This window comes from Branchiostoma floridae, chromosome 18 (genome assembly GCF_000003815.2).
Source record: "Branchiostoma floridae strain S238N-H82 chromosome 18, Bfl_VNyyK, whole genome shotgun sequence".
In the NCBI taxonomy this organism is placed as follows: Eukaryota; Metazoa; Chordata; class Leptocardii; order Amphioxiformes; family Branchiostomatidae; genus Branchiostoma; species Branchiostoma floridae.
Genome location: NC_049996.1, coordinates 10,273,281 through 10,299,260, shown reverse-complemented (window position 1 = coordinate 10,299,260; position 25,980 = coordinate 10,273,281). Strand labels below are relative to the sequence as shown.

Here is a 25,980-nt window from a genome sequence, read left to right as displayed (position 1 = left end):
TTAAGAAATGATCGCTGTTTTTGATGGAGTTTCATGCAAACAACATCAAGAGCCTCTGTTTACATCATGAATAGTAGTTTAGTGGCGAGTGTTTTGCGAGAATCATCTTACCGCGCATAGGAGCCGCTGCACGGTATTTTCCATTACCATGAACAGAAAAATTCGAATGCCGGGTTTGGAATCATGAAGTCCTGTTCATAAGACAAAGGCCTTGCATACATGAAATGAATACTAAAATTAAAAAAAATGATATATAAAAATATAATATCAATAAATAAATAGAATATTTATATATTATCTTCAATATTTTCAGATCCAAAGGCGTATGACTTTACCGATTGAGCTAAGTTGTCACGTGTATGGAAGTCGAGTGTACATTATGCTTTAATCTCACTACATAGTATTATTTATGTCGATTTTCGGTCGCTTTCTTGATAAAATTATTTTTTTTCTTGTGCAATCTTGTGGAATAGATGTTATATGGCCATTTTCCAGGATATTGAAGTCCGAAACCACAATGCAATGGTATTTCCGAACAGTTGTAGCACTTGCATGCGGTCGTGTTGAACCAAGTACCATTCAGGCATGCATGCATGCATCGATCCATCGAAGCATCATTGAAGGAAGGACTGAAGGTAAAACCCAATACATTGCGTTTCGTCGCCGCAGGGCGACGAAACGCAAAAATCGTGGCCATAGCTTGTTCAGAACACTGAGATAGCAAAACCGGAAGTTGCGCTGCAGTACCAAGGAAAGCCGCTAGGGGTCCCAAAATCTAATCATTTTCAGCTTTCATCACACCCTACCAACACACCAAGTATCAAACCAATCCACCCAGCCGTTCTTGAGTTATCTTGTTTACACACAGACACACACACACACACACACACACACACAAACGCGGGGTAAAATATAACCTCCATGACATTTCATGGAGGTAATTACACATAGTACAATACATTGATATTAGAAAACATCATTAAGATTCCACTTTGAAACACTACAGACACAATATCTTACATCATCATTAAAAATGGTTGCTCTGGACATGTGTACAAATGTACATTCTGCCCCATTGACTGAAGGATGTTTTTCCTTTTCTTGAAAATAGAACTTTGACTACAAGTATACACTACAGGCATTACAGACAATTAATTGGGAGATTTCTACCCTTACATCATCATCAAAAATGGTCTTACTGGACATGTGTACATTTTGTCCTGTTGACTGAAGGGTTGGATCTTTCTCCTTTTCTTGAAAATAGACATTGGCTATGAATACAATTATTAAAGACAGTTGATTGGGAGATTTTCAATACGGTATTATCACAGACGTGTCTCCGCGTGGGACTGTGTGACAGTAGTGGAAGCCGTGGCTGTCGCCATCAGACTCCTGCGCTGGGCGGGGCCTTGTCCTTGGACGTCAAATTTGGGTTGATGGTTACGATGTCCCAGCTTATCACGGATCACATTCTGAACCTGTGTAGTGATAAACAATGACAATAATTATAACATATTGGTTTATCTCAAACTTCATGTATGTATCCTTAAAGGTACAGACTTACAGGGCCCATCGATGATGTAGTTACCTTTTTACAAAAGTGAAATCAACACAAACTGAACCCGAGCTGTTACAACTTTGTTTTCAGCCAACAACTTGGCTGCAGTATTACTACACGCTATATGCATTGAGACGCATTTTCAAGATCCTTTGTTCGCTTGCATATCGCCATATCTAAGTCATGGTCTCTCAGAACACATACATGACATGAACCTAGTACCTCCAAGCAGACGACATGCTTTTTGGTTACAGTGCAGTAATCAAAGGATAAGATTCAAGATTCGAACTTAAATTGTACATGTGATGAATCTACTGAAAGACTCAAGTCAAAGCCACCCTTTGTGAATTAATGCCTTGTGCTTACCTCAGCATTAGTGAAGCAGTAGATCGTAGATACAAACATTCCCTGCAAAACAAAGATCTCTATAAGTAAGCTATGGGCACTGATGTAGAATTGTTGATACATGGCTTTTTGGAGGTGGTTAGGACAGAAGATGATAAGAGATCGAACCTGTGAACGCTAGATCTGTGTCAGCTAGCCTACCCACTAGGCCATTTGATACTACCACTCTGATATTTGGAATCGTCTTGTGACAACAACGTCTAGCATGCTAACCAATGGTAGGGCCGCTAGGAGGCGTGAGTCAACGAGACAAGAACGATGCACTTTGATAGCTGGCAGATGCATTCACCTGTGTCGCCTGCATGACGGCGTTAAAGACCTGATAGATGTCCTCGCCCAGCCCGCCATCTTGTGGATCCACGAAGAACAGCAGGTTGGTGAGACCCAGCAGTGGCAGGAGGATGAACATCGCCTTCAGAGCTTTCCTGTGGACACAACCAGACATTGCCCGAAAAGAGTTGTTGGAATGAGGGAAAATTCCTCCTGAGAGAGTAATTACGAAGAATGATCAAAGCATTTCAAATGCAAACTGTGCTGTGGAGAGCTATGGGGTTAACATGCATAGACTAATCTCCAAGCAGATCTACCGGTGTCAAGGTAGCGTCCAAAAGACCTGCCAGTATCCAACAGGACACCTTAGGCCTGCTAGATTCTGGTTGGCCCTTTGGACACTGTCTTGCCACCGACAGATATAATTGGAGATTATTCAAAGGCATGCAGGCAGATGCATGGATGGAAACGTTTTATGGCTACCCCAGACCCATCAGGAAACGGGGCAGTCAGAGAACGTCACAATTCCCATCCGAACATCTGCTTGGAGATCGATACAAAGGGCCTTCAGACATCTGACGTCATCAAAATGTGACATGACGTCGACCTTATTCTGGTTAACTCCCCGGCCGTCCTAGGGAAGGGTTTGGGGGCTGACGCCGGCGGCGGGACAGTCAACCTGAGGCCGATCGAGAGATCGTACCATGGCTCGGTGAACTGTGTGGAGTGTTGGTCCGCCTTCATCTTGGTGATAAGGACCACCAGGATATGCAGTAGGAAGTAGAGATTCACCTACAGGGCACAGGCAGATGTAAGATAGTGTAAACCGTGTCCACATCAAAAGTTTATAGTCACGTGGTTATGAAACAATTTCGGCCATATTGGATCCAGGAGCTCAACCAACATGGCGCCGGTGGCGCTAAAATAATTCTCCGTCTCGTAAACGGTCGTTACTATGTGAAACGGCTGATGCCATGTCGCAGAACGGCACACCTTAGTATAGGCTATGTTACCACCGTGATGACCTTTTGTGTCGTAGAGGACTTTTTGGATTACGTACATTTGCAATCGAAATGTTGCCTTTAAACCTTCATAAAAGTTGTGATACGCTCGGACACGGCATCGACCGGTCAGCGATACGATACGATACGGCATCGACCATTTAAACGGGACGGAAGCACCCGTCGACTTCTATAGCTTTACACTAGGTTTTTCTGAGACGTCTTGGCCAAGACCGTCTCAAGACCGTCTCAGCCAAGACGTCTCAGCCACAGTGTAAAGAGCGATTTGGGGTCTCAAGACCAGATTTCCTGCTGTGCGTCTTGAGACCACATCAGATGTGGTCTCAAGACGCTCAGCAGGGGTGTGAAGACGCACAGCAGGAGTGCCAAGACCCATTTTTTACTGTGTAAAGAGAACGGTCTTAGAAAATTCGTCTCAGAGCCTGCTTAGGGCCAACTTTGAGCGGTATTTGTAGGTCAAAGGGTATGTATCATTGAGCCTACCAAGTGCAATCGCTACAGCATTTTGGATCTGTGTTTACTAGGAGGTTGTTTTTCATTGTAAATTTTTTTTTCTTATTTTCGACACCTTTTTTTACCTCTTTAAACAGGGACTGTTTTTTTCTGATAGTTGTTGGAGTCCACTACAATCCAACCATCTATATTTCCCCTGCATTTGTGGAAAAACTGCCTACTTATTACAGAGGAAAGTGTGTGGTTAAATGCAGAGACACAGAATAATGTCTGCAAGCCTGCTCTGCAGGGAGTCCAAGACAGCTTGTCACAGCGTGTGTAAAGCTCTCGTTAAAGGTCTTGGCTGAGACGGTCTTGGCCAAGACGTCTCAGAAAAACCTAGTGTAAAGCGAGTCTACACAGATCTGTCATTTGTGAAATCATGGCAAACGATTTGCAAAGGCAAAAATACAAGAAAAGGACAGCTCTTTGGAGATTTTTCTCACCACGAGAACGACCACGATTGGTCCGGATACAATCCAGGCGTAGGATAACCTGGTGTAGTCCATCCAACACCGCTCTGTGTCGAATAGGTACATGACAACTGTCCAGGCAGCAACGAACACCGCCGGCATACCTGGAAAACAAATGCCTCTATTAAATCCTATCAATGCTTCTAGATCGCTCAGTTATCTCTTGGTTACATAGGATGAGCATTAAGATGACAAGTAAACAAAGGTCAGTCAGTAGCTTGGCCAGTCCTTACTGTATGGCTGGGCGTGTTTCATGTGTTATGTGTAAGTAAACATTTGCATTACCTACTCCAAGAAGTTTTGTTTTGGGGACGTTCGTCTCCGTCTGTGAGCACGGGCCTGTGGCCACGATAACTCAAGAAGACCTGGATGTATTGTCTTGACATTTTGTATATTTTCAGGCCTTGATGAGACTTTGGCGCCCTAGCAACTTATGGTACTGCAGCGGAACTTCCAGCTTTTGTATCTTTTCATCTGAAGATGATAGGGTCACCAGATTGGAATGGTAGATAGCTCTTGGTACACGTGTATTGATTCATATCTTTTTTCGTTCTCTCCTTTATTCCTACTCACTTCTGATACTAGCATCTTTGTCGCATGCCCATATTTGTACTTCGCCTGACATTTAGCCTGTGTTTACACAATCTCTCACTGGCTGGGGTTAATGGCCCCCTCCATCCCTCTCCCAGGTGTTTGCAACTGTAAGGCCAGCCCGACACTTACCCCAGCCAATCACGTAGAAGACTGCCAGGCTTGAGAGGTAATGGAAGACTGCCACCACACAGCGCATGTACAGGAACAGGCCCTCCACCAGCATCCAGAAGATGTTGGACATGCTGAAGTACTGGGACAACACCACCAGGCCTCGGCACACCACAGGCTGGGGGACAGATGTAGTACACAGTCAAACCTGCCAAAACGGTCATCGGTCACCTGGTCATAACGGTTCATTTTTCTCAGTCCCAAAAATGGTCTTTTTAACCTCCTTGCATAGACGCAAGCATTAAGTGACCTTCCCAAGACGGCCATCTGTCCAATGCGGCCACGGACAGTATAATGTGGACCAGACAGGTTTGACTGTGAGTCATATCAGTCCAGTTTATAATCATTACATTTGTCAAGAAGGTTATATTTTGGGTGTGCTCGTCATTGTGTGTGTCTGTGAAAAGCATAAATCGAGAAGCCTTTGAAGGAACCTGGTGATATTTAGTATGTGGGCAGGGATCAGCAAAATCAAGGTCAAGCTCAATGGTCCCCCTAGCGGCTTTCTAATGCAATGCAGTGGAACTTTCGTTTTTGATATCTCGTTTACATTGAAGTCGCCGTTTGTACTTTGGTACACATTTGAGCAGTGGAGACAAGTTATATTTAAGTGGTTGATGCGCAACAGATTTGTGACTGACTTCGTCCTTTAATATACTTTGGCCTGTTTGACAAGATAAACATCACCTTTATTGTGATAGCATTTCAAGTCACGTTGACACTGTTGTAAATTCCGCCCGTAAAAGAAATCCGCCGTGTTTATGACAAAACCGTTTTATAGAGGAAACAATATAATTTGATACCAAAACCTTTCAGATCCTATCTTTAGAGCGCATTTCAGTTCTGTGCCCTCAGAGGAGGCATAATTTCCCAACTTTTAATTTCAGTTGTCAGTTCCTTTCTTCTTCTCCACTTTTCTTGGCACCGTGCCCTTTAAGTGATTTACAGTACGACGGGTCTGACATTTATATCACTTGCCTTCAATTTGGTTGGCATTTTCTGTGAGATGTGTATTTCACTGATTGCAATTATGATACAGAAAACTTTGCTCCCTTCTTGACTGTAATGAATTCAGCAAGAGTTTTTAAACAGCGTTCTACAAAATTCCAAAGTGCTATCTGAAGTGAGTTTGAGTACAAGTCGAGTTCGCACAAATTGCATGCGACGTCAACGGAATTCCGGTCCTCATGGGGTAAACTGTGACTTGATGTCTCTTGAAACTTTCCTCTTCACTTCTGGGGGAGAGCTAGAGGGACTTCCATCGGTGGCTACGATTAAAGCTGGCTCTCCCCTCCTTCCCGCGGCCCCTCTCCCCCTTCCTCCTCTCTCTCTTCCATCCCCTCTGTCGCTCTGTCTCCGAAAGTTTGTCTCTATCTTCTCCTCACCCTGCCTTCTCCTCTCTCTCTCCCTCGAGCTCTATCGCTCCTCTGTCTTTAACTCTAGCCCTCTCTGTCTCTGTCTGTCTGTCTGTCTGTCTGTCTGTCTGTCTGTCTCTCTCTCTCTCTCTCTCTCTCTCTCTCTGTGTCTCTCAAAGATACCAATTTCACGAAAAAGCCTACTACTTTGGCGTAAAATATTGAATGACCACTACCTAAGCTTATGATATGCAATGGCCAAGTACCTCGCCCATGTACGAAGGAGGCCCGGAGTCGTCCCCTGGCTGCATCAGAATGATGAGGATGATGGACCGGAATATCAGGGACAGAAGCAGCTGCTTGTGGATTCTGATGCGGTCACAGTGTAGTCTCCTAAAACATTCACAACAAGAGATCTTAAAGATCTCACACCTTGAAATACTTTCCGAAAATTCATTGATGAAGTATAACACACCCATGCCCATTTCACACGTTACATGTTACGTACACATTGCTACACGACGAGATGGCCAGAAGGGTTCTTATCTAGCGGGCCGAAGACAAGAGAAGACGCGACCGATCATCCCTGACCCTCCAGAGAGTGATTGGGGAAGATGTTGGCCTCCAAGACTGAGGCTTCCTGTCTGTCATGAGCGACAGAGTCGTCTGGAGGAACTTTATAGTGTCACCTGATGGATGACTGAACTGAACTAAATGCTACATTCTTAGGCTTCTGGTGTTCTAGGTATTCACTTCTTGAAGAAATTTAAATTTGGACACAGATCAGCTCAGCCTTGGCATCCTGGCAGTGTCCGGTTACAACTCAGCTTGGAGCAAACTGGGACCCAGGCCAGCAGCAACAAACGTGCAACACGACAAGACGAAACAAGTGCTACGGGTACCCGGCCCTTGTTTTAAGATATAACATGCATCCCCCTCCCAAACTGCATAAGTAGAAGTCCCCTACCTAAAGTAAGAGAAGATGAACATTGATATGCACAGCATCAGCAGTGATAGGGCCGAGCCAGCGAAGTAGATATCTCTCACCGCCAGTAGGATGGACAGATCCGGCTGGAAAGAACCACACTTTGAGAAGTAGCTATAGATGTCCAATATAGCAAACGCAGATTTGATTGTCCTTTACTAGATGTTGACTAGCTCCTATGGAACATATAGGATTCCGTAATATAGGACAACAACAAGGGCTATGACAATTTATGACAGATGCTTTGATTTACATCGCTGTTGAACGTATAGCTATAGAATTTTATTCATAAAGATTTTACAAGAAAATTATGATCAAAAAGTTGAACAAATATTTTTCATGATAGATCCAACTGCTAGATTACAGTGCACGATTCCATCGTATTGTCCTAAGTGCAATCGTCCTCCAGAATTCCAACACAACTATACATGGTTGTACCTTAGGGCGTGGTCACATAGGTCGTGCGATCGTCGTACCATCGCTAACTTCGGGCATTTTGGAGGACAAAAATCTACAAAAGTCTCCTACAAAGTTCAACTTTCTTGGTACGCAAAATGCTGTTTTGGATTCATATGTCAGTGGTTGGTCCTGTCACGGCCTGCTTGAAACTCCTATGGCATCAAAATCGTACAAGGACCGCACGACCCATGTGACCGCGCCATTACGGAAAAATTGTGGCATTTCCCAGGAAGTAAACCCTGTAACCAGTTCGGGGAAAAGCCTATTACTGGCGTTTCTCCAGGTAAATACAATAGATTCGATCCTTGCTCATTAAACTCATCCAATGCACAGGTCCATTTATTTTCATCAAGAACTCCCTTAAACTTCTTCTTCGCTTCATTTCCATCGACCTCCAGGCTAACCTTTGGGAGATCGGAAAGGTAACGAGCCAATCACGCCACGCAGCAAGTTCATTTCGATACGTTTGTTGTGCGTGGATACGTACGATTGCTATTTGAGTACCTCAGAGTTGTACAACTTTACAAATTTCTAGTAATAATATTACATGAATATCAAATCGTTCGAAACTCCATTCCTAAACTGTGATATAAATTTGTACCGGATGCAATATTTTGAAGCCAGTGAAAAATAAATGCCTGACATTCAACACGGATGTGAAAAAAAAGGAATCTTTATTTCATTTCCTGTACTAATTGTTCCTGGCCTATTTTCAGAGTAACAAGCGATCGAAATGTGACATGGGATCCAATTACTAACCTGCGTCACAATTCAAACGAACGCCGGCCGAATTTTTTGATCGGTTAGAGCTCGCCGAATATCAAAATCGCCCCGGATTTTTCGCTGAAATTCTGCCCCATCACAAATTGGACTTGGCTCCGTGTTTCATTCCGTAAATTTTAAGTTATTGCCTTTTTTTGCTTTTTTGGTGCATAGCTGACATCACGAGGAGGTTTAAATTCAGTGACGGACGAGCTGTTATTAAAATCCACCCGAAGCCTTTGATGTAGCAGGATTTTCAAGCAGGCTGTGACAGAACAAGATCCAGACAAAGATCTTACACAGCATTATGTAAAGAAGTCCGAAGGATTTGAAGTTGTACAACACACACACGACCATCCCAATTTAAGAATGACCTCGAGCTCTGTTTGCGATCATATGGTGGTCGTATGACAAATGTATTCTCTACCAGACCGACTACGCTGGCTGTTATAGGGAGAATAAAAATTGCCAGTTATAGGGAGAATAAAAATTGGGAGTTTTACTAGCAGAGGAGTTGGCCAGCCCCGCAGCTGGAGAGAAATATTGTAATGTAAACTTTATCTACATTTTACATTACAATAACATTTCCTTTAGCGTGGACTGTCTCACCTGGCCAATTTCCCATTTTTTTGGGCCGAATTCTACGATATCCGTACCCGCATAGAACGGCCCGGTGGAGGCTATGACAAATGTTTGAGCGGGCCCTTACCGGTACACGGCTAAGCTTGTGAGGTACACACAGTGTGTAGTTGGACCAGTTTCCATTCAGCCACTCACCGGCCTCCGTACAAATCCGGTAAGCCAGGATTTCTGGAAAACACGCAAATCATAGCCCATCATATTGTCAGCTTATGCAGTCTGGATTTGGAAAATGCCTTGCATGGACCGTGACAAAGAACACTGGCCTATCGTGACATTCATGATTAGTACTTAAGCGAAAGCCAAGTTTCCTAATCCTAAAGAGAACCAATCTTTCAACAGTCAATGCTTGTCACAAATTGCTTGACGCCCTTCAGAAGTCACAATAATAGCAACGTTATGAGCTCCTTTCAAACGACAGCAATCGCTGTCCCGAAGGATGCCTCAGATGTGGAGTTAGCGATTGGAAAGTTTGAATTGGTACACGCATGAAAACGTCTATTCCTGACGCTAAATCATTTTTATGAACTCGAGATAACCTCCACCTCTGCCTCTTCAATCCCTTGCTCTCTATAGTGTATCATACAACGTCTGGAATATGAATCAGTCTGTAACATATACAGTTGGTAAGTTCGACCTTTCGTTTACGTGTCAAACTTGACGTTTCAATCAAAATGCATAGCACATAACGTTTGTAATTGTGCTGTGGTTTGCAAAAACTGTCGACTGTGAAAGTTCACTAATAAGCTAGTAGACATTCATGCAGTAAAATGGTGAGGTTTCTGTAAGTATATATAACTTACTGGTGTTATCGTATCCCTTCGGACACGGAAGGTACACAGTGTATCCTGCAGGTGTGTTGGGCCAGCAGTAGATGTTATCAAACGAGCTGTTACAATACAGCCCTGAAAAACAGAACGTCCAGGTCAGATACAAATTAAAATGAAAACTATCCTTGCAAGGTGAATTCGCTCCGCGAATAAAGTACAGTAGGCCGTACTTGGTTACCTTGGTCGTTATGTATATGTATTGTCATACAGTTGTCCAAGGACGTTGCATAAGTTAAAGGTAAATATCGCCCCAAGCCATTTCGAGCTATATAATTATATCGTGAGGGCAGTGAGTTGTTTTAATATCCGGTACTGTGTCTATAGGGCACGGTATCAGAACTGACAGCCCTCTCCCTCGGCTACCCGCCCCCTTACCGTACTCAGGTATCCATTTTACACAAGGATGTAGGGAGGAAAGTTCTATCACACAAGAGTGTAATTTCTAAACCTCTCATGCTGTTTAGTTTTGCACTTTCTCTTACCTTCACCTTCGTCGAGAAAGTTATGTTTCTTTCTGTATTTGATATCTACTATCAACACACGCACGTACCTGTTTGACCCACACATAGCCGTCTAACTCTACAGAAGTAAGCATTAACCGGTAAATTTTCTTCCTATACGTTGATTTTCACTTTTCAATGCTGAGATGGTATCTTTATAGGTGACGTGAGCAAGGTGAAAAGAACGGCCCACTATCTTTACAAGAAATCTAAATGCCTGTACATGGTCATAAAACTTATGCTTTGGAGTATCTACTAAGATAACAAGTCCCGTATGAGCTCTTTTCATATTCTAGTCTTCACGTAGACTTCCAACAAAAGGTTGGCGGTTACGGCACTGATTGCACATGAATGACCATAGGTTTGCGCTTTGATGAAATCTAAATTGAATCTTCACTGGATTTTGTATTTCATCAAGGAAGTAAGAGTTTTCCTTTGAAGATTTGCCGAGCTCACACGTTCTATACTGGTGCAACTATGTGCAACATTGACGGCAGTCGACACAATATGAAGTAAAATTCACACACGCCTCAAAACGCCAGTTTATGGCTCAAAAATGTGTGATCTGTGATATACGATACCGTGATCGCTGTCTGTTGATCCATGATTATTGTGTTTTTACAACTCAAATAAAGGCAAAGAAGATGGCATCTTCACCAACAGGTATTATTGGTTATTTTTGATACTGAAATAACAAGATCTTTTCTCGGCTGACTTTCTGTGCACAGGTTGAATGTGTGCGTAGATAACCACAGTGAAAGTAAAAACGTTCTCTCTCATGATGACAAAGTCGAGGAAAGGCTCAAGAAAGTGTCTCGCCGTTAATGATGCTACAGCGCAAGTCATTCTATCATATATCGTCTGCAAAGATGTCAAAAGTCATTAAGTTCGTTTCTTACAAGTCAAAATTCTAACCATGAAGTCTAGTAGCTATTAACTAGCAGGGAGATCCGTTTTCTGACGAATGCGATTCTCGGACTGGCAGAAAATATGCACTATTTTAACTTTGTGCGGTCATATGCCTCAAAACCACACCAGACTAGCAGCCCTTCCACTGGTATATCAAAGAGGGGAGGCCCCGATATCAAACCCCCCGACAATCGGAGAGGCTAGCACGGACAAATGCCATGAATTTCTACGGTGAAAAATGCCTTACTTAATTCAACGGTTCCTAGCTTTGGCGTCACACGAAAGTCAAGTGTATAATAAAGCGTGTTACGTTCGACCTTCAATCATTATAATTGGTGGCCCAGTGGTACCCTAGTTAGGTTTCCATGGCTCCCAAACTTACTAGGATAGCACCCAGACGGCATAATTGCTGTCATGGGAATCATCTGGCGACCTATCGTTTGCCATGGAGCACAGGTGGATAACGGAGGGGCAACCGTTGACATCTTTTTGACATTCTAATTGGCAGCTTGAGAATCATCTTCTGACCTGCGGTTTGACATCGAACACATGTGGGTAATCAGGGGTTGTGAACTTTGACCTACCACCATTTTGATTAGTGCGACGAGAGTAAGACGATCATCCCCGCTCATCTGACGTGATTTCTAAGATACGTCGAGAACTTCTACGTTTGGTCGCTGTAAATAGCAACAGGTGAGACCTTTGTGTATTGCCACACTTTCAGGTTGGTGTTTATCTGACCGACAGTTGGAATTAGAGACGAGTTTTGAAGAGAGCTCGGCCTCTGATGTAGGGAGTGGGGGTGCAACGTGTTTGAAAAGTAACGGTAACTTTAACACCACAACCTGATCGACTTTAACGTGTTGACAAATATACTTTTACTCTTGGAAAAGCAGACTTCGTGAGAGAAAGAAATCAAGATAAGAGTAGAGGGTATAGGTACTAACGTTAGGTATCGTGCAGAAACTTGTGACTGATATTTTGTTCTGTTCACACTTGAAAAGTAGCATCCGGTGGGCCTCTTTGTGCGTTTGGCTCACAAAAATGATACAACACGTAGTACAAACTTTACCAAAATTTGTTGCATGGTCAAAAAATAATTCCTCTTCAATGGTACCACATCTCAAGGAATTATTTGAGATTTTATCAATAGTTTTTTTCCGCACTACCTTTTCTTCCAACTATCGCGGATGAATACTGCGTTGTTTGACCCAAATTCCAAGAAGTTTGGCTAGACACCCAAGGGACAGGAGGAAAGGATCGAGCAGATGTGTACAGGGTGGGAGAGGCCGGTTTAACTTTAGGGAAGATAACAAACAAGATATTTGGCCTTAAAATGATAACCTAAAACATTGCAGATTTATCAAGTTTATAGGTACAGTAGGACTGGGCATATAAAATTATGTATACAAAGAAAGCACAGGTTCTACTTTTAGCTCATGATTTGCCAGTCTTTGTGGATGATCCCGAGTTACTGTTTTGGGAATGTTTTGTGTAACTGTAAGGTTTCTATAGTTTCAGAAATATGCAACTATCCAATTTCGCTTTTTTTTTAAATCATTGTATATAGTTTTCTTTTGTACAGCTGTTCTCAAGTTGAAGAACCACCAGCTGAATACCCTTAGAGTGCTAGACCGAGTGAGGCACCACAGAGGACCAGACAACAGACATTGAGAGAAGATCCATGCAGTGTCAACTCTGACAAGACCTTGGCCTCACCACACGTCCATGTGCAGACCTCTACAGTAGAGATGGAAAGGTATGAGGAACAATATGGTACGGGTACACCGTACATATGTCAGCTCTGCGGGTACTGGCAAGCTGAAAAAAGTGGGAGGTCTGCCTTCGTCAGACATTTGGGAACAGGCAAAACACAACACAAGTGTGCTCAGTGTGACTTCTCCACAGCATATAAATGCGAGTTCAGCATACACATGCTCCAACACACTGGTGGGAAACCGTTTGAATGTAAGAAATGTGGATACATAACAACTAGTAGGTCTCACTTCAAACAACACTCGTCAAGAAGTCATATTATGAAGTGTGATGAATGTGATTTTTCCACATCTGAGAAATTGAAGTTACAGGAACACAAGCGCAAGCACTATGGCGAGAAACAGTTTGTGTGTAAGAAGTGTGGCCATGAAGCAACTGACCTCGAAAAGCACATGCAGAAATGCTCGGGGGAAAAGCCTGATGAGTGCGATCGTAGTGATTTTTCCTCAGCAGATAACAGCAACTTAACCGAACACAACCTCATACACACTGGTGAAAAACCCTTCAAGTGTGATGAGTGCGACTTTACTGCAAATGGTAAGTTTCTCCTCACACTACATCTAAAGACACACAGGAAACAAAGAGTGCAGACAGAAGCTAGGTTTGATCCCACGCTACATTACAGAAAACAGAGAGGTGGAAAACCTTTCTGCTGTGATCAGTGTGATTTTTCCTGCGCGAGGAAATGCAACTTACTTCAGCACTTACTCAAACACACTTGGGAGGAACCCATGATATGCGAGCAGTGCGCGTATGAAACTGTTGATAGATTTGACTTTGCACGCCATATGAAGGAACACGATAAAGCACTTTACAGGTGTGATGTTGATAAGTGTGACTTTTCTACAGCAGAGAAAGACGACTTTGAGAGACACTTGCTTGAACATGCGGACGAGACACCTTACAAGTGTGAGGAGTGTGGTTATGAGACTGCCTCTAGGTCTGACCTCATATGTCATACAAGGAAGCATAGAAGAAAAGACACTTTCAATTGTGATCAGTGTGACTTTTCTACAGAAGGGAAAGACAATTTAATCCAACACATGCTTCAACACACTGCTGAGAAAAGTGTTGATAGCTTTGACCCCTCGCAACATGGAACAGAACACAACAAACAAACCTTCAATTGTCATAAATGTGATTTTTCCACAACTCACAAACAAAGTTTAAAGAGACACTTGCTTAAAGTTAGACATCCTGCTGAGAAACATACTGTAAGGAATGAAAAAAGAGAGACACAAAAACATGACAAACAGACTTTCCATTGTCATGAATGTGGTTTTTCCACACATCACAAAGGGTTGTTTGACAGACACAAGGTCAAGCACAAGACCAAGACACATTACACGTGTAATGTATGTGGCTACAAGACGACTGCAAGGTCGGACTTCTCACAACATTTCAAGACTCATACAGGGTTGAAGATTTACTGGTGTAGCCAGTGTGGGTTTTCTTCAACAGATAAAGACAGCTTAGAACGGCACGTGCTTAGACATTCTCGCGAGAAACATCTGTACGGGTGTGAGCAGTGCGGGTATGAGACAACTAAAAGTCATGAACTCGCACGACATACATGTGCTTTCAACTGTGATCTGTGTGACTTTTCTACTGCTCGGAAATTCACTTTAGCTCGACACAAGCTCAACCACAATGGTGATGCACCTCACAAGTGTCAGAAGTGCGGTTATGGGGCCTCTTCTAGGTTTGGTCTATCAAAACATTTGAGTAAACATCATCATACAGGGGAGAAACCGCACAAGTGTGGTCAGTGTGATTTCTCCACTGAACGGAAATGCAACCTAGTCCAGCACATGGCCATGCATCGTGGTGAGAAGTATGTTTGTGAGAAGTGTGGATATGAGACAACTCACCGTTTTAAGCTCGCACAACACATGAAGATACACTCGGACGAAAAACCTTTCAACTGTGATGAGTGTGACTTTTCTACAAGGTGGAAAAGTTGTTTAGATCTACACAAGCGCAAACACACTGGTAACGCACCGTACAAGTGTGATAAGTGCGGGTATGGGGCTGTTTCTAGGTCTTTGCTTTTGAAACATTTGAGGACACATCATCATGATTCAAAGAAAAAACCTTTCAGATGTGCCCGCTGTGACTTTTCCACAGCGCGGAAGTGCAACTTAGTCCAACACATGGCTGTGCACGATGGTGGGGAAAGCTCAGATTCCGATCTCTCAGATTCCGATACATCTGAAGCAACAAGTGAAGATCTGGTGGAAAACCAGTGCGAGCCTTCTCCTACTATTGGTATATCTAATACTACAACATGTGTATCCAATACTACCACATGTACATTCAATACGACTAGTACATGTGCATCCAAATGTGATGTAGACAGAGGCTTGCTGCAATTTGATTTGGATGATCCCCTCAACTTTTACACATAACATGTGGAATTATGGAGTTTATGATATGATTATCACAGTGTAGTAGTTGCTAACATGGTTTCAGACTAACCGTTGTAACAGTACAAAGTTATGAAATGTTATGGCACAATATATGTTTATTCAATAGGTCACAATGCAGGAACGTGTGTTTGTAGAATAGCCTCTATCAGGCTCCACAGGAAGCTGGAAAAAATAGAAATTGGCCAGACAGATAATACACTAGAGGAGTTAACTGTACTGTACTCCTCGGCCAGCTAACTCTTTTTGCAAGTTATCTGTCTATTTGGCCAATTTCTACTTTTTCCCAGCATCTTGTGGAGCCTGGTAGAGGCTATTTGTAGAAGTCAATAGAGATTGTACCTTAGACTTAGTTTTATTGATCTATTTGTGCAAACTATTTTTATCCTAACAAGTTAAGGTATCCCTGCAAGTACTCCTTTTTATTCTAACGATACAAGGCCATTGGATCAGCTAATAACCATGGTGGTAATGAGCTATTTAGACACAAATCTCTTAGATTGAGAGTAATCTGGTCTCCAATATAGGTTTTCAATGACTAGCAATAGCTAAGGTGTATCTTACTTAGGACAAGCATTCATTGTATGCATACACGATGACTTTTGTATGTCATTAGTACTGTAGAGAATAGCTAAGTATCAACTAAAACGATATTCATGTTACTTAAAGGTAGTAGTGCACATATTCAGGTAGAATTTTTATTCATGTAATTTTTTTTTACCACAATTTGTTTTAGCCAATAGATAGAATTGACTATTGAACATAGAATTTGATTTTTATTCATTTTGCATCTCCTGTTTTTTTCTTTAGTGTTACTTTAGTTGTATACATGTACAGGTAGAATTCTCAATATGTATTGTCATAGCTGATATATAAACGATTATTAAAAATAGAATTAGGTTATTTTATTCATTTGCATTTTTTTTTCAGTTAAACTGCCTCTGTATGGTGATTGGTGAATGTGGATATATGTATGCATCACTATGTGCGGTTCTGAAAATGGCCTAAGAGCTCCTTTTCAATCAACACTAAGATGCATTTAGATGCAGGAGGGACATTACAGAGAAATGCATCGAGGTAATACCACATAATCTGTGCTGAAAAGTCCCCCAGGGCTTTTTACGAGCATGGTTGTTCATGCCTTTATAAGGTTTACGTGACAACTTATGGACATTGTGCATGCATGAACTTTTTCATTAGTCACAAGCAGGGTCTTACCAACTTTATTTCAAACTTTCAAAGTCATTACGCACATATCAAGCTTGTCAATGATTGTCAGAAACATCTAGAACTTTAATGGACTCGAAAGTCTAACACACATCCGACTGTAATTCCTGGATTTGATAAGAGTGTTCCATATGAACGCTAAGCTGTTGATTGTGACAATCTTGCCGCTAGGCACCTTAATGGGCGAACTTAACAACCTTCATCATCAAAAGATTCTCTGGAGCTCTTCAGAAATCACCTTAAGTCATTTCAGGTGTCTTCTAAGTGGCCAGGGAACCTTAATTTCTCCTCAGGGCTGTCTACTTACCGTCGACAGGAAGAGGAAGATAAGTCTGAGACGCTGTTGTGGCTTAAGTACGGAGACGTGATGGCGAAGTGCGTACACTTGAGTTTCATCTTGTTCACATCACTACGAGATTCCAGATGGTTTTGTAGTTATTCTTGGATTCATTGTTCTAATCTGCGAAACATCAAATACCTTTACACGAAGTCATTAAAAGTAGATACAATGTGTCAAGTGTTACATGTAAGCTACAGCAAGGAAAGGATAAAAAACAATGTCAGAAAATTGGTAGATACATGTACCTCGTAGTTTATTGATATACATAAGTGCTGACTGGAATGTGTTTTGGCAACATATGATCAATATTGGATGCCTAAAATTAGTACCATCCTCTGTAGTGACCGCCGGCTCACTAATTTTGCTTGCTAACCACCGTGGCTAGCCTAAAATCTTGTTATTGAGTGATTTCGAATGCAGACCTTGTCAATCCGTATGTATGTAAAACTCCAAAGTTATCTAGGATAGGATCTTGAGCGTAGTGCTTTTATTATAGCCTCCCGGTCCTCGTGCGCCAACATTTTAATGGTTTTTTGTTCACTTTTACATCTACATGGAGTGATAGAAATTGTAATCCAGTGCACCTATACGAACTCATCAACCTCCAAACTAGGACCACCCATAGCTTGTAATCACTCAAAGTAAGATTAAGTAGCTTCTGTTGATGTTTCTTCAGGGTATTTATCTCGGATATCCGAGGAATACATTAACTAACATCGTTATAATGGTTCGTCATGCGCCCAAAGTGCTCACTTCTCCATCTAAATGTATTAGAAATTGTAATCCAGTGCACCTATATGAACTCATCAACCTCCAAACTAGGACCACCCATAGCTTGTAATCACTCAAAGTAAGATTAAGTAGCTTCTGTTGATGTTTTTTATCAGGATATTTATCTCGGATTTCCGAGAGATACATGAGCTAACATCTTTTTAATGGTTCGCCATGCGCCCATGTGCTAATTTATCCATCTACATTTAATAGAAATTGTAATCCCATGCACCTATATAAACTTATCAACCTCCAAGTTAAGACCACCCATCGCTGGTAATCATTCGAATTACGATTAAGTAGATTCTGTTGATGTTTTTCGGGGTACTTATCTCGGATTTCGAGGAATACATGAGCGGAATTATTCCTGACAGTGTCCACTATGTACAAATGGACCTCAGTGCGTCAGTTCATCTCACCTATGTAATGAAGTGTCAATCGGCAATATGCTTTTACGAGTAGAAGGATGGCCCCAAGGCCAATGATGGCAGGGCTTCTTGAACTTTTTTCATTAAAATGCATTTACAGCGAATTTGGCTAAAGGAGTGCTCGGCTAATGCCTTCAACAAATCGTTATGTCAAACGGGTCGTCAGAATAGGCTTGGTCACTGAATGGTACTTAAAGCTTATAAACATTTTGATGATTGGGGAGCGTTAAGTTACAAAGCACTGTGGCGATAAAAAAGAAAACAACTTCAAATTATGGTAGTTACTTCAATGTTTTTGCTATTACTAGGGCTTCGGATGATTTTTAGCAGCTCGTTCGTTGGGACCTCCGTGTGATGTCAGTTGTGCAACCAAAAGGCAGGAATGGCAACTACTTAAACTTTCCGGAACGAAACATCGAGCCCAGTACAATTTGTGACGGGGCAAATTTTCAGCGAAAGACACGCTCGAGCGATTTTGAAATTCGGCGAGGTCCAGCCGATCTACAAATTCGGTCTGCGTTCGTTTCAAATTGTTTGGGGACGTGCCCAGGTTGTCGCTCATCTGTAGCGTGCCCAACAGACTACAGTGTATAAAGGTGAAACAAGGTGAGTCTCCCAGTGTACATATTGAGAGAAATGAGTTATACGCTAGTAGAGGCTTTGTGTCAGATCTCCGTTATGGACCGACACCACAGCCTCCTGATCTATAGAGATAAGCGCCCTGCTGTAAGTCTGATGTATGAAGCCATTTGTGCTCACAAAGGGTTGCGTTGACCCGGTTGTTAAGGCAAAGTATCATGTACATGAATCATTTACGCCTGTCCAATAGTATAGATTCGGGTGTATGTACGTGGTTAGCCGCTTTCTTGCAGCATCTTGTGTACAAGATTAGGTGTTGGAGATTTCTACGAAAACGTCAAATGAAGCTTGTCTACCAAGTCATTGTGAGGACAGCCTAATTGTTTATTGTTTTATTAACTCCTTTTGCTATCGTATGTAACTGTGACAACTACGTACATACTCAACTAGGAGTAACAAACTTACACAGAAAACATGAACACTGCGCATAACACACAGCATATAACAACATCCTACAGCACCCTACAACAACATCCATTTGATGACGTCTTGTTCATAATCCATTGACCATCAGAGTTACAGCAGTAGCACTTTTGTACATTGCCGAGGCATATCATCAGTCGGAAGTTATCAGGCCTGCAAGCGCGCGATAGCGTCAAAGGATGCAATATTCTACATGGCCAGATGCGTTACAGGTCAACCAGATACGCACTTATATTACTGTATGAGTCATCTTTGCTTTAACTTTGCTTCTTTATTGATTTACTCAAGGCAGAAACGTCTTGAAGACGGATGTCGTCAGTACGCTCAAAGGATTCTGGAGGAAGCGAGCCAAATTGTCCTGTAGCCGTGTGGGGAATCTTACACCCCGATGGAAGTGAAAGGGTGAACAACCTGAACTTTTGGGCTATTGCCAAAGTTTAGTGTATCTTTTACTAGTTTTAAAGTTTTACACGATGGTGTATGCACTACTGTAAGGTACGGGCCTGTGGAATTGATACAAGAGGCAATATTGAAGCTACTCTTTCGCACCATTTAATAATGATCTCGTATCATTTTGATAACTTTAGAATGTTGTTGCTGCAGCTAGTCATATAACGGTTTATTGCTCTATACTACAGAGGGTATATGTGCATGCAGTCATCTGGAATGAATAGACAATGAAAGAATTTGGTAAGGAATTTTGGACAGCCGCTATCCAACGTAACTACACCAATTTGCCACCAGCTGCAGCCTATGTAAGGATCATAGATCTTTGTCAGTTGCTTGGAGACTTTTCTCACCTTGTAGACACCCCAGTTCCCGTGGTACCATTCCTACGTTTAGGATATAAATCATTGGTATGTTTATAACAAGTCCGCTCAGTGCAAGGCCAAGAGGCCACCTCTAGGCGCTGAACTAAGTCGGTGGCAGGTACATTATGTCTGTCATGACAGATGGCGGTGAAACTTGGTTTTGAAAGCTTGTGGGTTGTACTCGGGAGGAACGCACTTCAGGGAGAGTTCTACATTTTGCAAAAAGTAGCCGTTGCTGTAAAAGTTCTTTGAGACTGCGCTGGTATATTGGCAGTGTAATGATGTGAGCTAGACGAGAACCTAGTGAAAACTCTGAAAAGATGCCAATTGTGGATCAAGATAGTGAGAGTTCATCGAAACCGTGAATGGCAATGAAAGCATGTATAGAAGGAAGGCAAGGATTTGTCTTTGAAGCAGGAAATGCAGCTTTCAGGCCAGATGGTGACCAGTGGCCATACAAGTTCTCCTTTGAATACTGTCAAAAAGTTTAAGGCAGTCTACTGGGGCTCCAGACCAGAGATCGCAGAAATACTTCATCCAATGACGAATGGTGGATTTGTACATGTAAATACTATCGGCTCTGGTAGCACTACCTCTCCATCATCGTTCTACATATCGAAAAAGGCGACTTGCGAACGCTTATATAGGATTTCCTCAGAGGTGAATAGTGTACAGAAAGACTTATCATACGCATGCAGTATGTCGATACAATTTACGGCAGTACAGTTTTTGTTATTGAGATTCAATGTTATGCTCTGTATATAGGCTTAGTTGTTCAGCCCTCTCAAGCTGTAACTCAAGGACTCATGTACCAGGGACGAATGATAACTTCTGTAAAACTTGTTCACTGCACTTTTAAGATAAGGATAACTACGACGTAGTGAGTGAAAGAAGTTTAAGCTGGATGACGGTGACTATGGCAAGCAATGTTATAGGTCTGGCAGAGTCAGGTGACCCAAAGGAACTATGTGATTGGTACCGCTGCATCAAGGCCACGCCCTCGCAAACGGCATTTGAAACCCAATGGGCGTGCTTTTTGGAAAAGTAGTAAAACTTGGATACAAGTGGTAGCATGCAGTTAATCGTCATTTGAAATGAACGAAATTTTATCATTGTCAAGGTCGTATTCATCACGAATGTCCCTACAGTATCAGCTGCCTGCCACATGACACGTTCGAGTTCACCGTCACGTAATAATTGATTTTTCATGGCGTATCACACCAGGGAGAATTAGGTACAGTGTAGGGCACTAACTAAAGCCTGAAGTTACGTGATGGAATGAATTTCTCATACGCGTCTGCTATCTCTTGTTAACTGCAATCATACTCTGTATATGACTTTCATAGGCAATTAGAAGTCCATGCGAAGTCGTCACTCAAGATACCAAGGCAGTTCAAATCGGGTCAACCGCTATAACAAGCTTATATCAACTACTTACACGTCAACTAAAGCCGCTTGCGTGTTCCGCATGAAATTTAGGAGGTTGGACTCGAATCACCCGTGGCCTCGGAGGCAAGACGATTTATCTTAAAACGTCAAAGGACTCCAGGTGTTACTGTACGTGTAGCTAATAAAAATTTTCAAATTTGAACTGGAGCCATGGCGACCATATAAACCACACGTGGCTACTCAGATAAATATACGGTAAGCCGGCCCACCATATGATAAGGAAGGAAAATTGAGCCTTGCCATTCATGGCCATGGTGCAAGTGCGTCAGTGGTTAACCCGGCAATCTTAGGTGATAGTGTGCAAATGATGATGGATTGTTAGTTATAAGGTCAGTTGAGGTAAAAGTAGTCATCAGTTGAGGTGACGCACATCTTGGTAGTACTGTAATGCGGCTTTGCTACAGGAGTTTTCAGCCAATCATACACCGGGTCATCCCTACACCTCTCATTACGAGTGTTGTGTTCTTTTACATGCAAAGGTTTTGAGTCATTAGTGATCTCACATCTATAGAAATTTGTTTCTGGACTTCCCAATGATTACAAGCACGATTGTTTTCCCTTTGCAGCTCTTTTGAAATCTGTACGTACTTTGCTATACTGTACTATATGCGCATGTGTTTAAAATACGGTCAAGTTTCCATAGATACCCATCTGGTTGTTTTTATGCTATGGTATAACTCATGTTTTTAGAATACGATCAAGTTTCTATAGATATCCAATACTATCTAGTTTTTTTTAATGCTATACCATAACTTCTGTTTTTAGACTACGGTCAAGGTTTCAAGTTTCATCTATTTTTTTCACCGGCCTTGCTACAGACTTCGTTCAAACTGTAATGGATGTTATGGAACAAGTAAATGGCCAGGATATCAATCACTACCATATGCCGTTAGTGTTAAATGGTAACTAAACATTAAGGCCACAGGCAATAGAATATCTTCCAACACCAGTTTCCTTATAGTATACATCTCCCAAGTAAATCAAGTGAAGCTACGTTGCGAATACTTGCACCCATGAATCACTCGCACCATTTCCCCATTCCTTGTTAATGATTGCACCACGAAATCCATTTTTCTTCACTGTAATCCATTGTGGTCGCATATGGTAGACACTGATTACTGTAGCCGAACAATATAGCTGCTGCCCTATGTGCTTCTCGCTGTGTTGAGGAAACTTATCATCCGAATCAGGTACATGGAAGACAGTTTCTCACAGTTTTCAAGTCATAAAACAAGAATCCCTGGAGCTTGATGTTCTAATCAGTGAATCAAACTGTCAAACATGCGAATCTATACGTTCCTTTTGCACAGTGATAGATTCAGAGTTACACATATCCATATATGCTGAGGTCTTAAAGTATTATTTATACCTCCGGACAATTCCATAACTTTTCCGTCAATGTAAAGTTTTCGATGTAGTTTCACGCAAGTAATGTTTTAGGCAGCCAGTTTGGCAAGGACTTTTGAAAGGTCATAGTATGTTAAAGCGTCATGTACAAACATATGCGTCCCTTTGGGACTATAAGTCATTGAAAAGAAGATTGAAATCCTACACAGAAAGGTTCGGGAGAGACGAAGCATGGACATTAAAGAGCAACAAGCGTTAGCGAAAACGTCGCTGGCGTTAAATTTAAATCCAACCAAGAGGAAACCACCACCGCACAGGGAAATATGTCAAAATGCAAAACGTACGCAGAAATCCGTGCCAACGAGGAACAAGCACCAGCCGAAAGTACCCCAAAGGGCAGACCTCCTGCTGTCACAAAAACTCTAGGGATAGATTTTCTACTCTAAAAGTACAATACAATATCCACCCTGCACAACGTGCACAAATCCGTGCAAACGAGGAACAAGCACCAGCCGAAATCACCCTAAAGGGCAGACCTCCTGCTGTCACAAAAACTCTAGGGATAGATTTTCTACTTTGAAAGTACATGTACATGTATACAACACAATATCCACCCGCACCGTGTAAATCCTCTGGAACCACCGAAAAGGAAAACCTTATTCTCTCTGGGGAGAACAAACTCCTTCACAGAAATCCCCCGGGCCAGGTGTCGTCTGGGTTCGCTCCACAACTGACACATGGGAAGGCTTGTCATCTCAGAGGGGAGGCACAACCTTCAGACTGGATTTTACTTACACGTTGGATAATATCGATCCTAATCTTGATGTAAAGGACAACATGCCAGCTTTAAGAATACTTGTTTTGGGTGTGGTTATGGAGCAACGGAGAAAAGGGGCACGATTTTCGGTGTGTGTGTGTATTTGTATGTATTGGTGTGTGCCCGCATGCAGTTCTTTGTAGTGAGGCTACTCTCCAAGCCGAGTTTAGGATGTTTGATGTTTTTTACATGTTGTAATGCGTCTGATCGGGATTTCTATTTTGTACCATTTTCTTTATATCTCGCTAGCAGACAGCTAGAGTAAGTGCTTGGAGAGTAAGTGGTGCAGGGCGTGTGGGAGATGATAGATGATGGTGTAACTGGAGACTGGCAGTACGGACGGTCAACTAGACCCGGGTCCCAGAAAAGTTAACGAAATGTTGTCTCATTTCCTGACTTCAATTTCGTATGGCATGCATCATTTCTATTGCCTATGGGAGCCAGTAGGGAAAAGCATAGCAATCTGCAATAATGAATAAAACAACAAATTCACAAAACAATCTTCATATTTCTAGATATGATACTTTACGTCATAAGTAGTTCACATGTCTCGAATCAAGTACATCAGATTTCAAGAGACTAGATGCAACAGACAGATTTGAATAGATACTCAATTGCAACAACTCCCACAATGCAAAAATAGGCAAATATATATAAGACTGCTTTGTTATTAGAAAAAAAAATACCGACACTCAAGATTAGAGTCTACTCGACTGAAACATGATATCAAAACGTATGCTAGCCCTTAATGTTATAGTAATTTGGAAGTTACGTTTTATCATATACCTTTATTTTTACTCTGTGTAATAGTTGCTGTCATACATTGCGCCGTGTACAATTGTCGTGCAACAAAGTTCATTTATTCACGGAGGTATGAGCTCTTCGGTGTCTTGTTTTTTAAGCGTTATTTTGGGACTGGAGTCGATATTTCAATCAAAGTCGGCACCAGCCTTTGGCACACAGGCTTACATAGGCGTCACGTCAGTCCCACATGTAATAGACGCTCAAGCCTTTAATCTAACAAAGAATGACACATAATCAGACCTTTGAGTGGGGAGTATTATTAGTCTTCTTCGGAACGACTCATCAAACATATGTCGCACATGGTATACCTAAGTTCGAGTACAGGGAGGGAAAAGACTAGCCTACTTTGTAATCTCCAAGCAGATTCCCGGTGGTATAAGATAGTATCAAACTCAAAGCTGGCCAAGGAGTACAGCCGCCCAGAGGAAGTCAGCCTCCTGCAAGGAGTATAGACGGCCAGAGGAGGTCAGCCGCCTACCGGTAGGTAGCTGACCTCTGGTCGGGTATACTCCTTGGCCAGCTTTGATACTATCTTATACTGGGAGATAACGTTAGTTCGCAATTCTCAACACGGACTATGGTTCTCGAATACCCCCCTCACATTAGGCGCGATTCGATCGGACGACGAAACTGCGAGCTCTAAATTACGAGGAGGCATGACCCTGACGGGAAGGGGGAACTTTGCCGAGGGTCATGCCTCCTCGTAAATTCGTGGCGTTGGGCGTGGCGTAACTGGTAGAGCGTTCGGCTCGGAACCTAGAGGTTCTGAGTTCGATCCCCGCCGTGCCCCCGACGTTGTGCCCTTGGGAAAGGCACTTTACACGACCTTCCTCACTTTGCCCAGGTGTAAAAATGGGTACATTCTGTTTGTACTGTGTATGTGGCACTGTTAATATAAGTTACCGAAACTTGAGTGCAGTGCCACATTGTCCTCCTCTGTCCAAAAGCAAAATTGAAAAAAAAAAAATTAGAGCTCGCAGACTCGTCGTCCGATCGAATCGCGCCTAATGTGAGGGGGTATAATGCCGGGGGAGGGAGTTTCTGAGCGCGCACTGCTGCTAGAACTTTGCGAAGGAGGCCAGGAAAACGTGGAACACATCAAACATGGTGAATTATCATAGCTTGGGGTCAGGATACACGTTGATGGCTTTTAGATCTGTATTGCAGGGATGCCTGCAGTTTTTTCTGACATAAGCAGCGGAGGGTTCCACTTAGAGTACCTCCTAGTTAAGTGACTTAACAGCGCTCACGGAAACACATTCCATTTGATAGAGTGGATGCTTGTCGGAAAGCATTACGA

At 42.4% G+C, this 25,980-nt stretch overlaps 2 protein-coding genes across 3 annotated transcripts; one reads left to right on the top strand and one right to left on the bottom strand.

Annotated features, from left to right (window-relative positions):
• Positions 1-945: 945 nt before the first annotated feature.
• LOC118405395 (calcitonin receptor-like) lies at positions 946-10,579 on the bottom strand. Its single transcript, XM_035804892.1, has 11 exons — positions 10,495-10,579; positions 9,986-10,087; positions 9,253-9,353; positions 7,305-7,408; positions 6,604-6,730; positions 4,944-5,100; positions 4,194-4,324; positions 2,937-3,025; positions 2,253-2,388; positions 1,925-1,966; positions 946-1,478 (listed from the first exon to the last, which is right to left on the bottom strand). Exons 1-11 carry the CDS (start codon positions 10,577-10,579, stop codon positions 1,326-1,328), a joined length of 1,227 nt encoding a protein of 408 aa, XP_035660785.1. The 3' UTR covers positions 946-1,325.
• A 1,371-nt stretch (positions 10,580-11,950) lies between these two features.
• LOC118405730 (zinc finger protein 845-like) lies at positions 11,951-16,526 on the top strand. 2 transcript variants are annotated; one of them, XM_035805409.1, is made up of 3 exons: positions 11,951-12,114; positions 13,007-15,756; positions 15,930-16,526. In XM_035805409.1, exon 2 carries the CDS (start codon positions 13,173-13,175, stop codon positions 15,603-15,605), a length of 2,433 nt encoding a protein of 810 aa, XP_035661302.1. In that variant the 5' UTR covers positions 11,951-12,114; positions 13,007-13,172; the 3' UTR covers positions 15,606-15,756; positions 15,930-16,526. The 2 variants fall into 2 exon arrangements, with proteins under 2 accessions (XP_035661302.1, XP_035661303.1); XM_035805410.1 differs by having other exon boundaries at positions 11,976-12,114; positions 12,992-15,756.
• Positions 16,527-25,980: the final 9,454 nt, after the last annotated feature.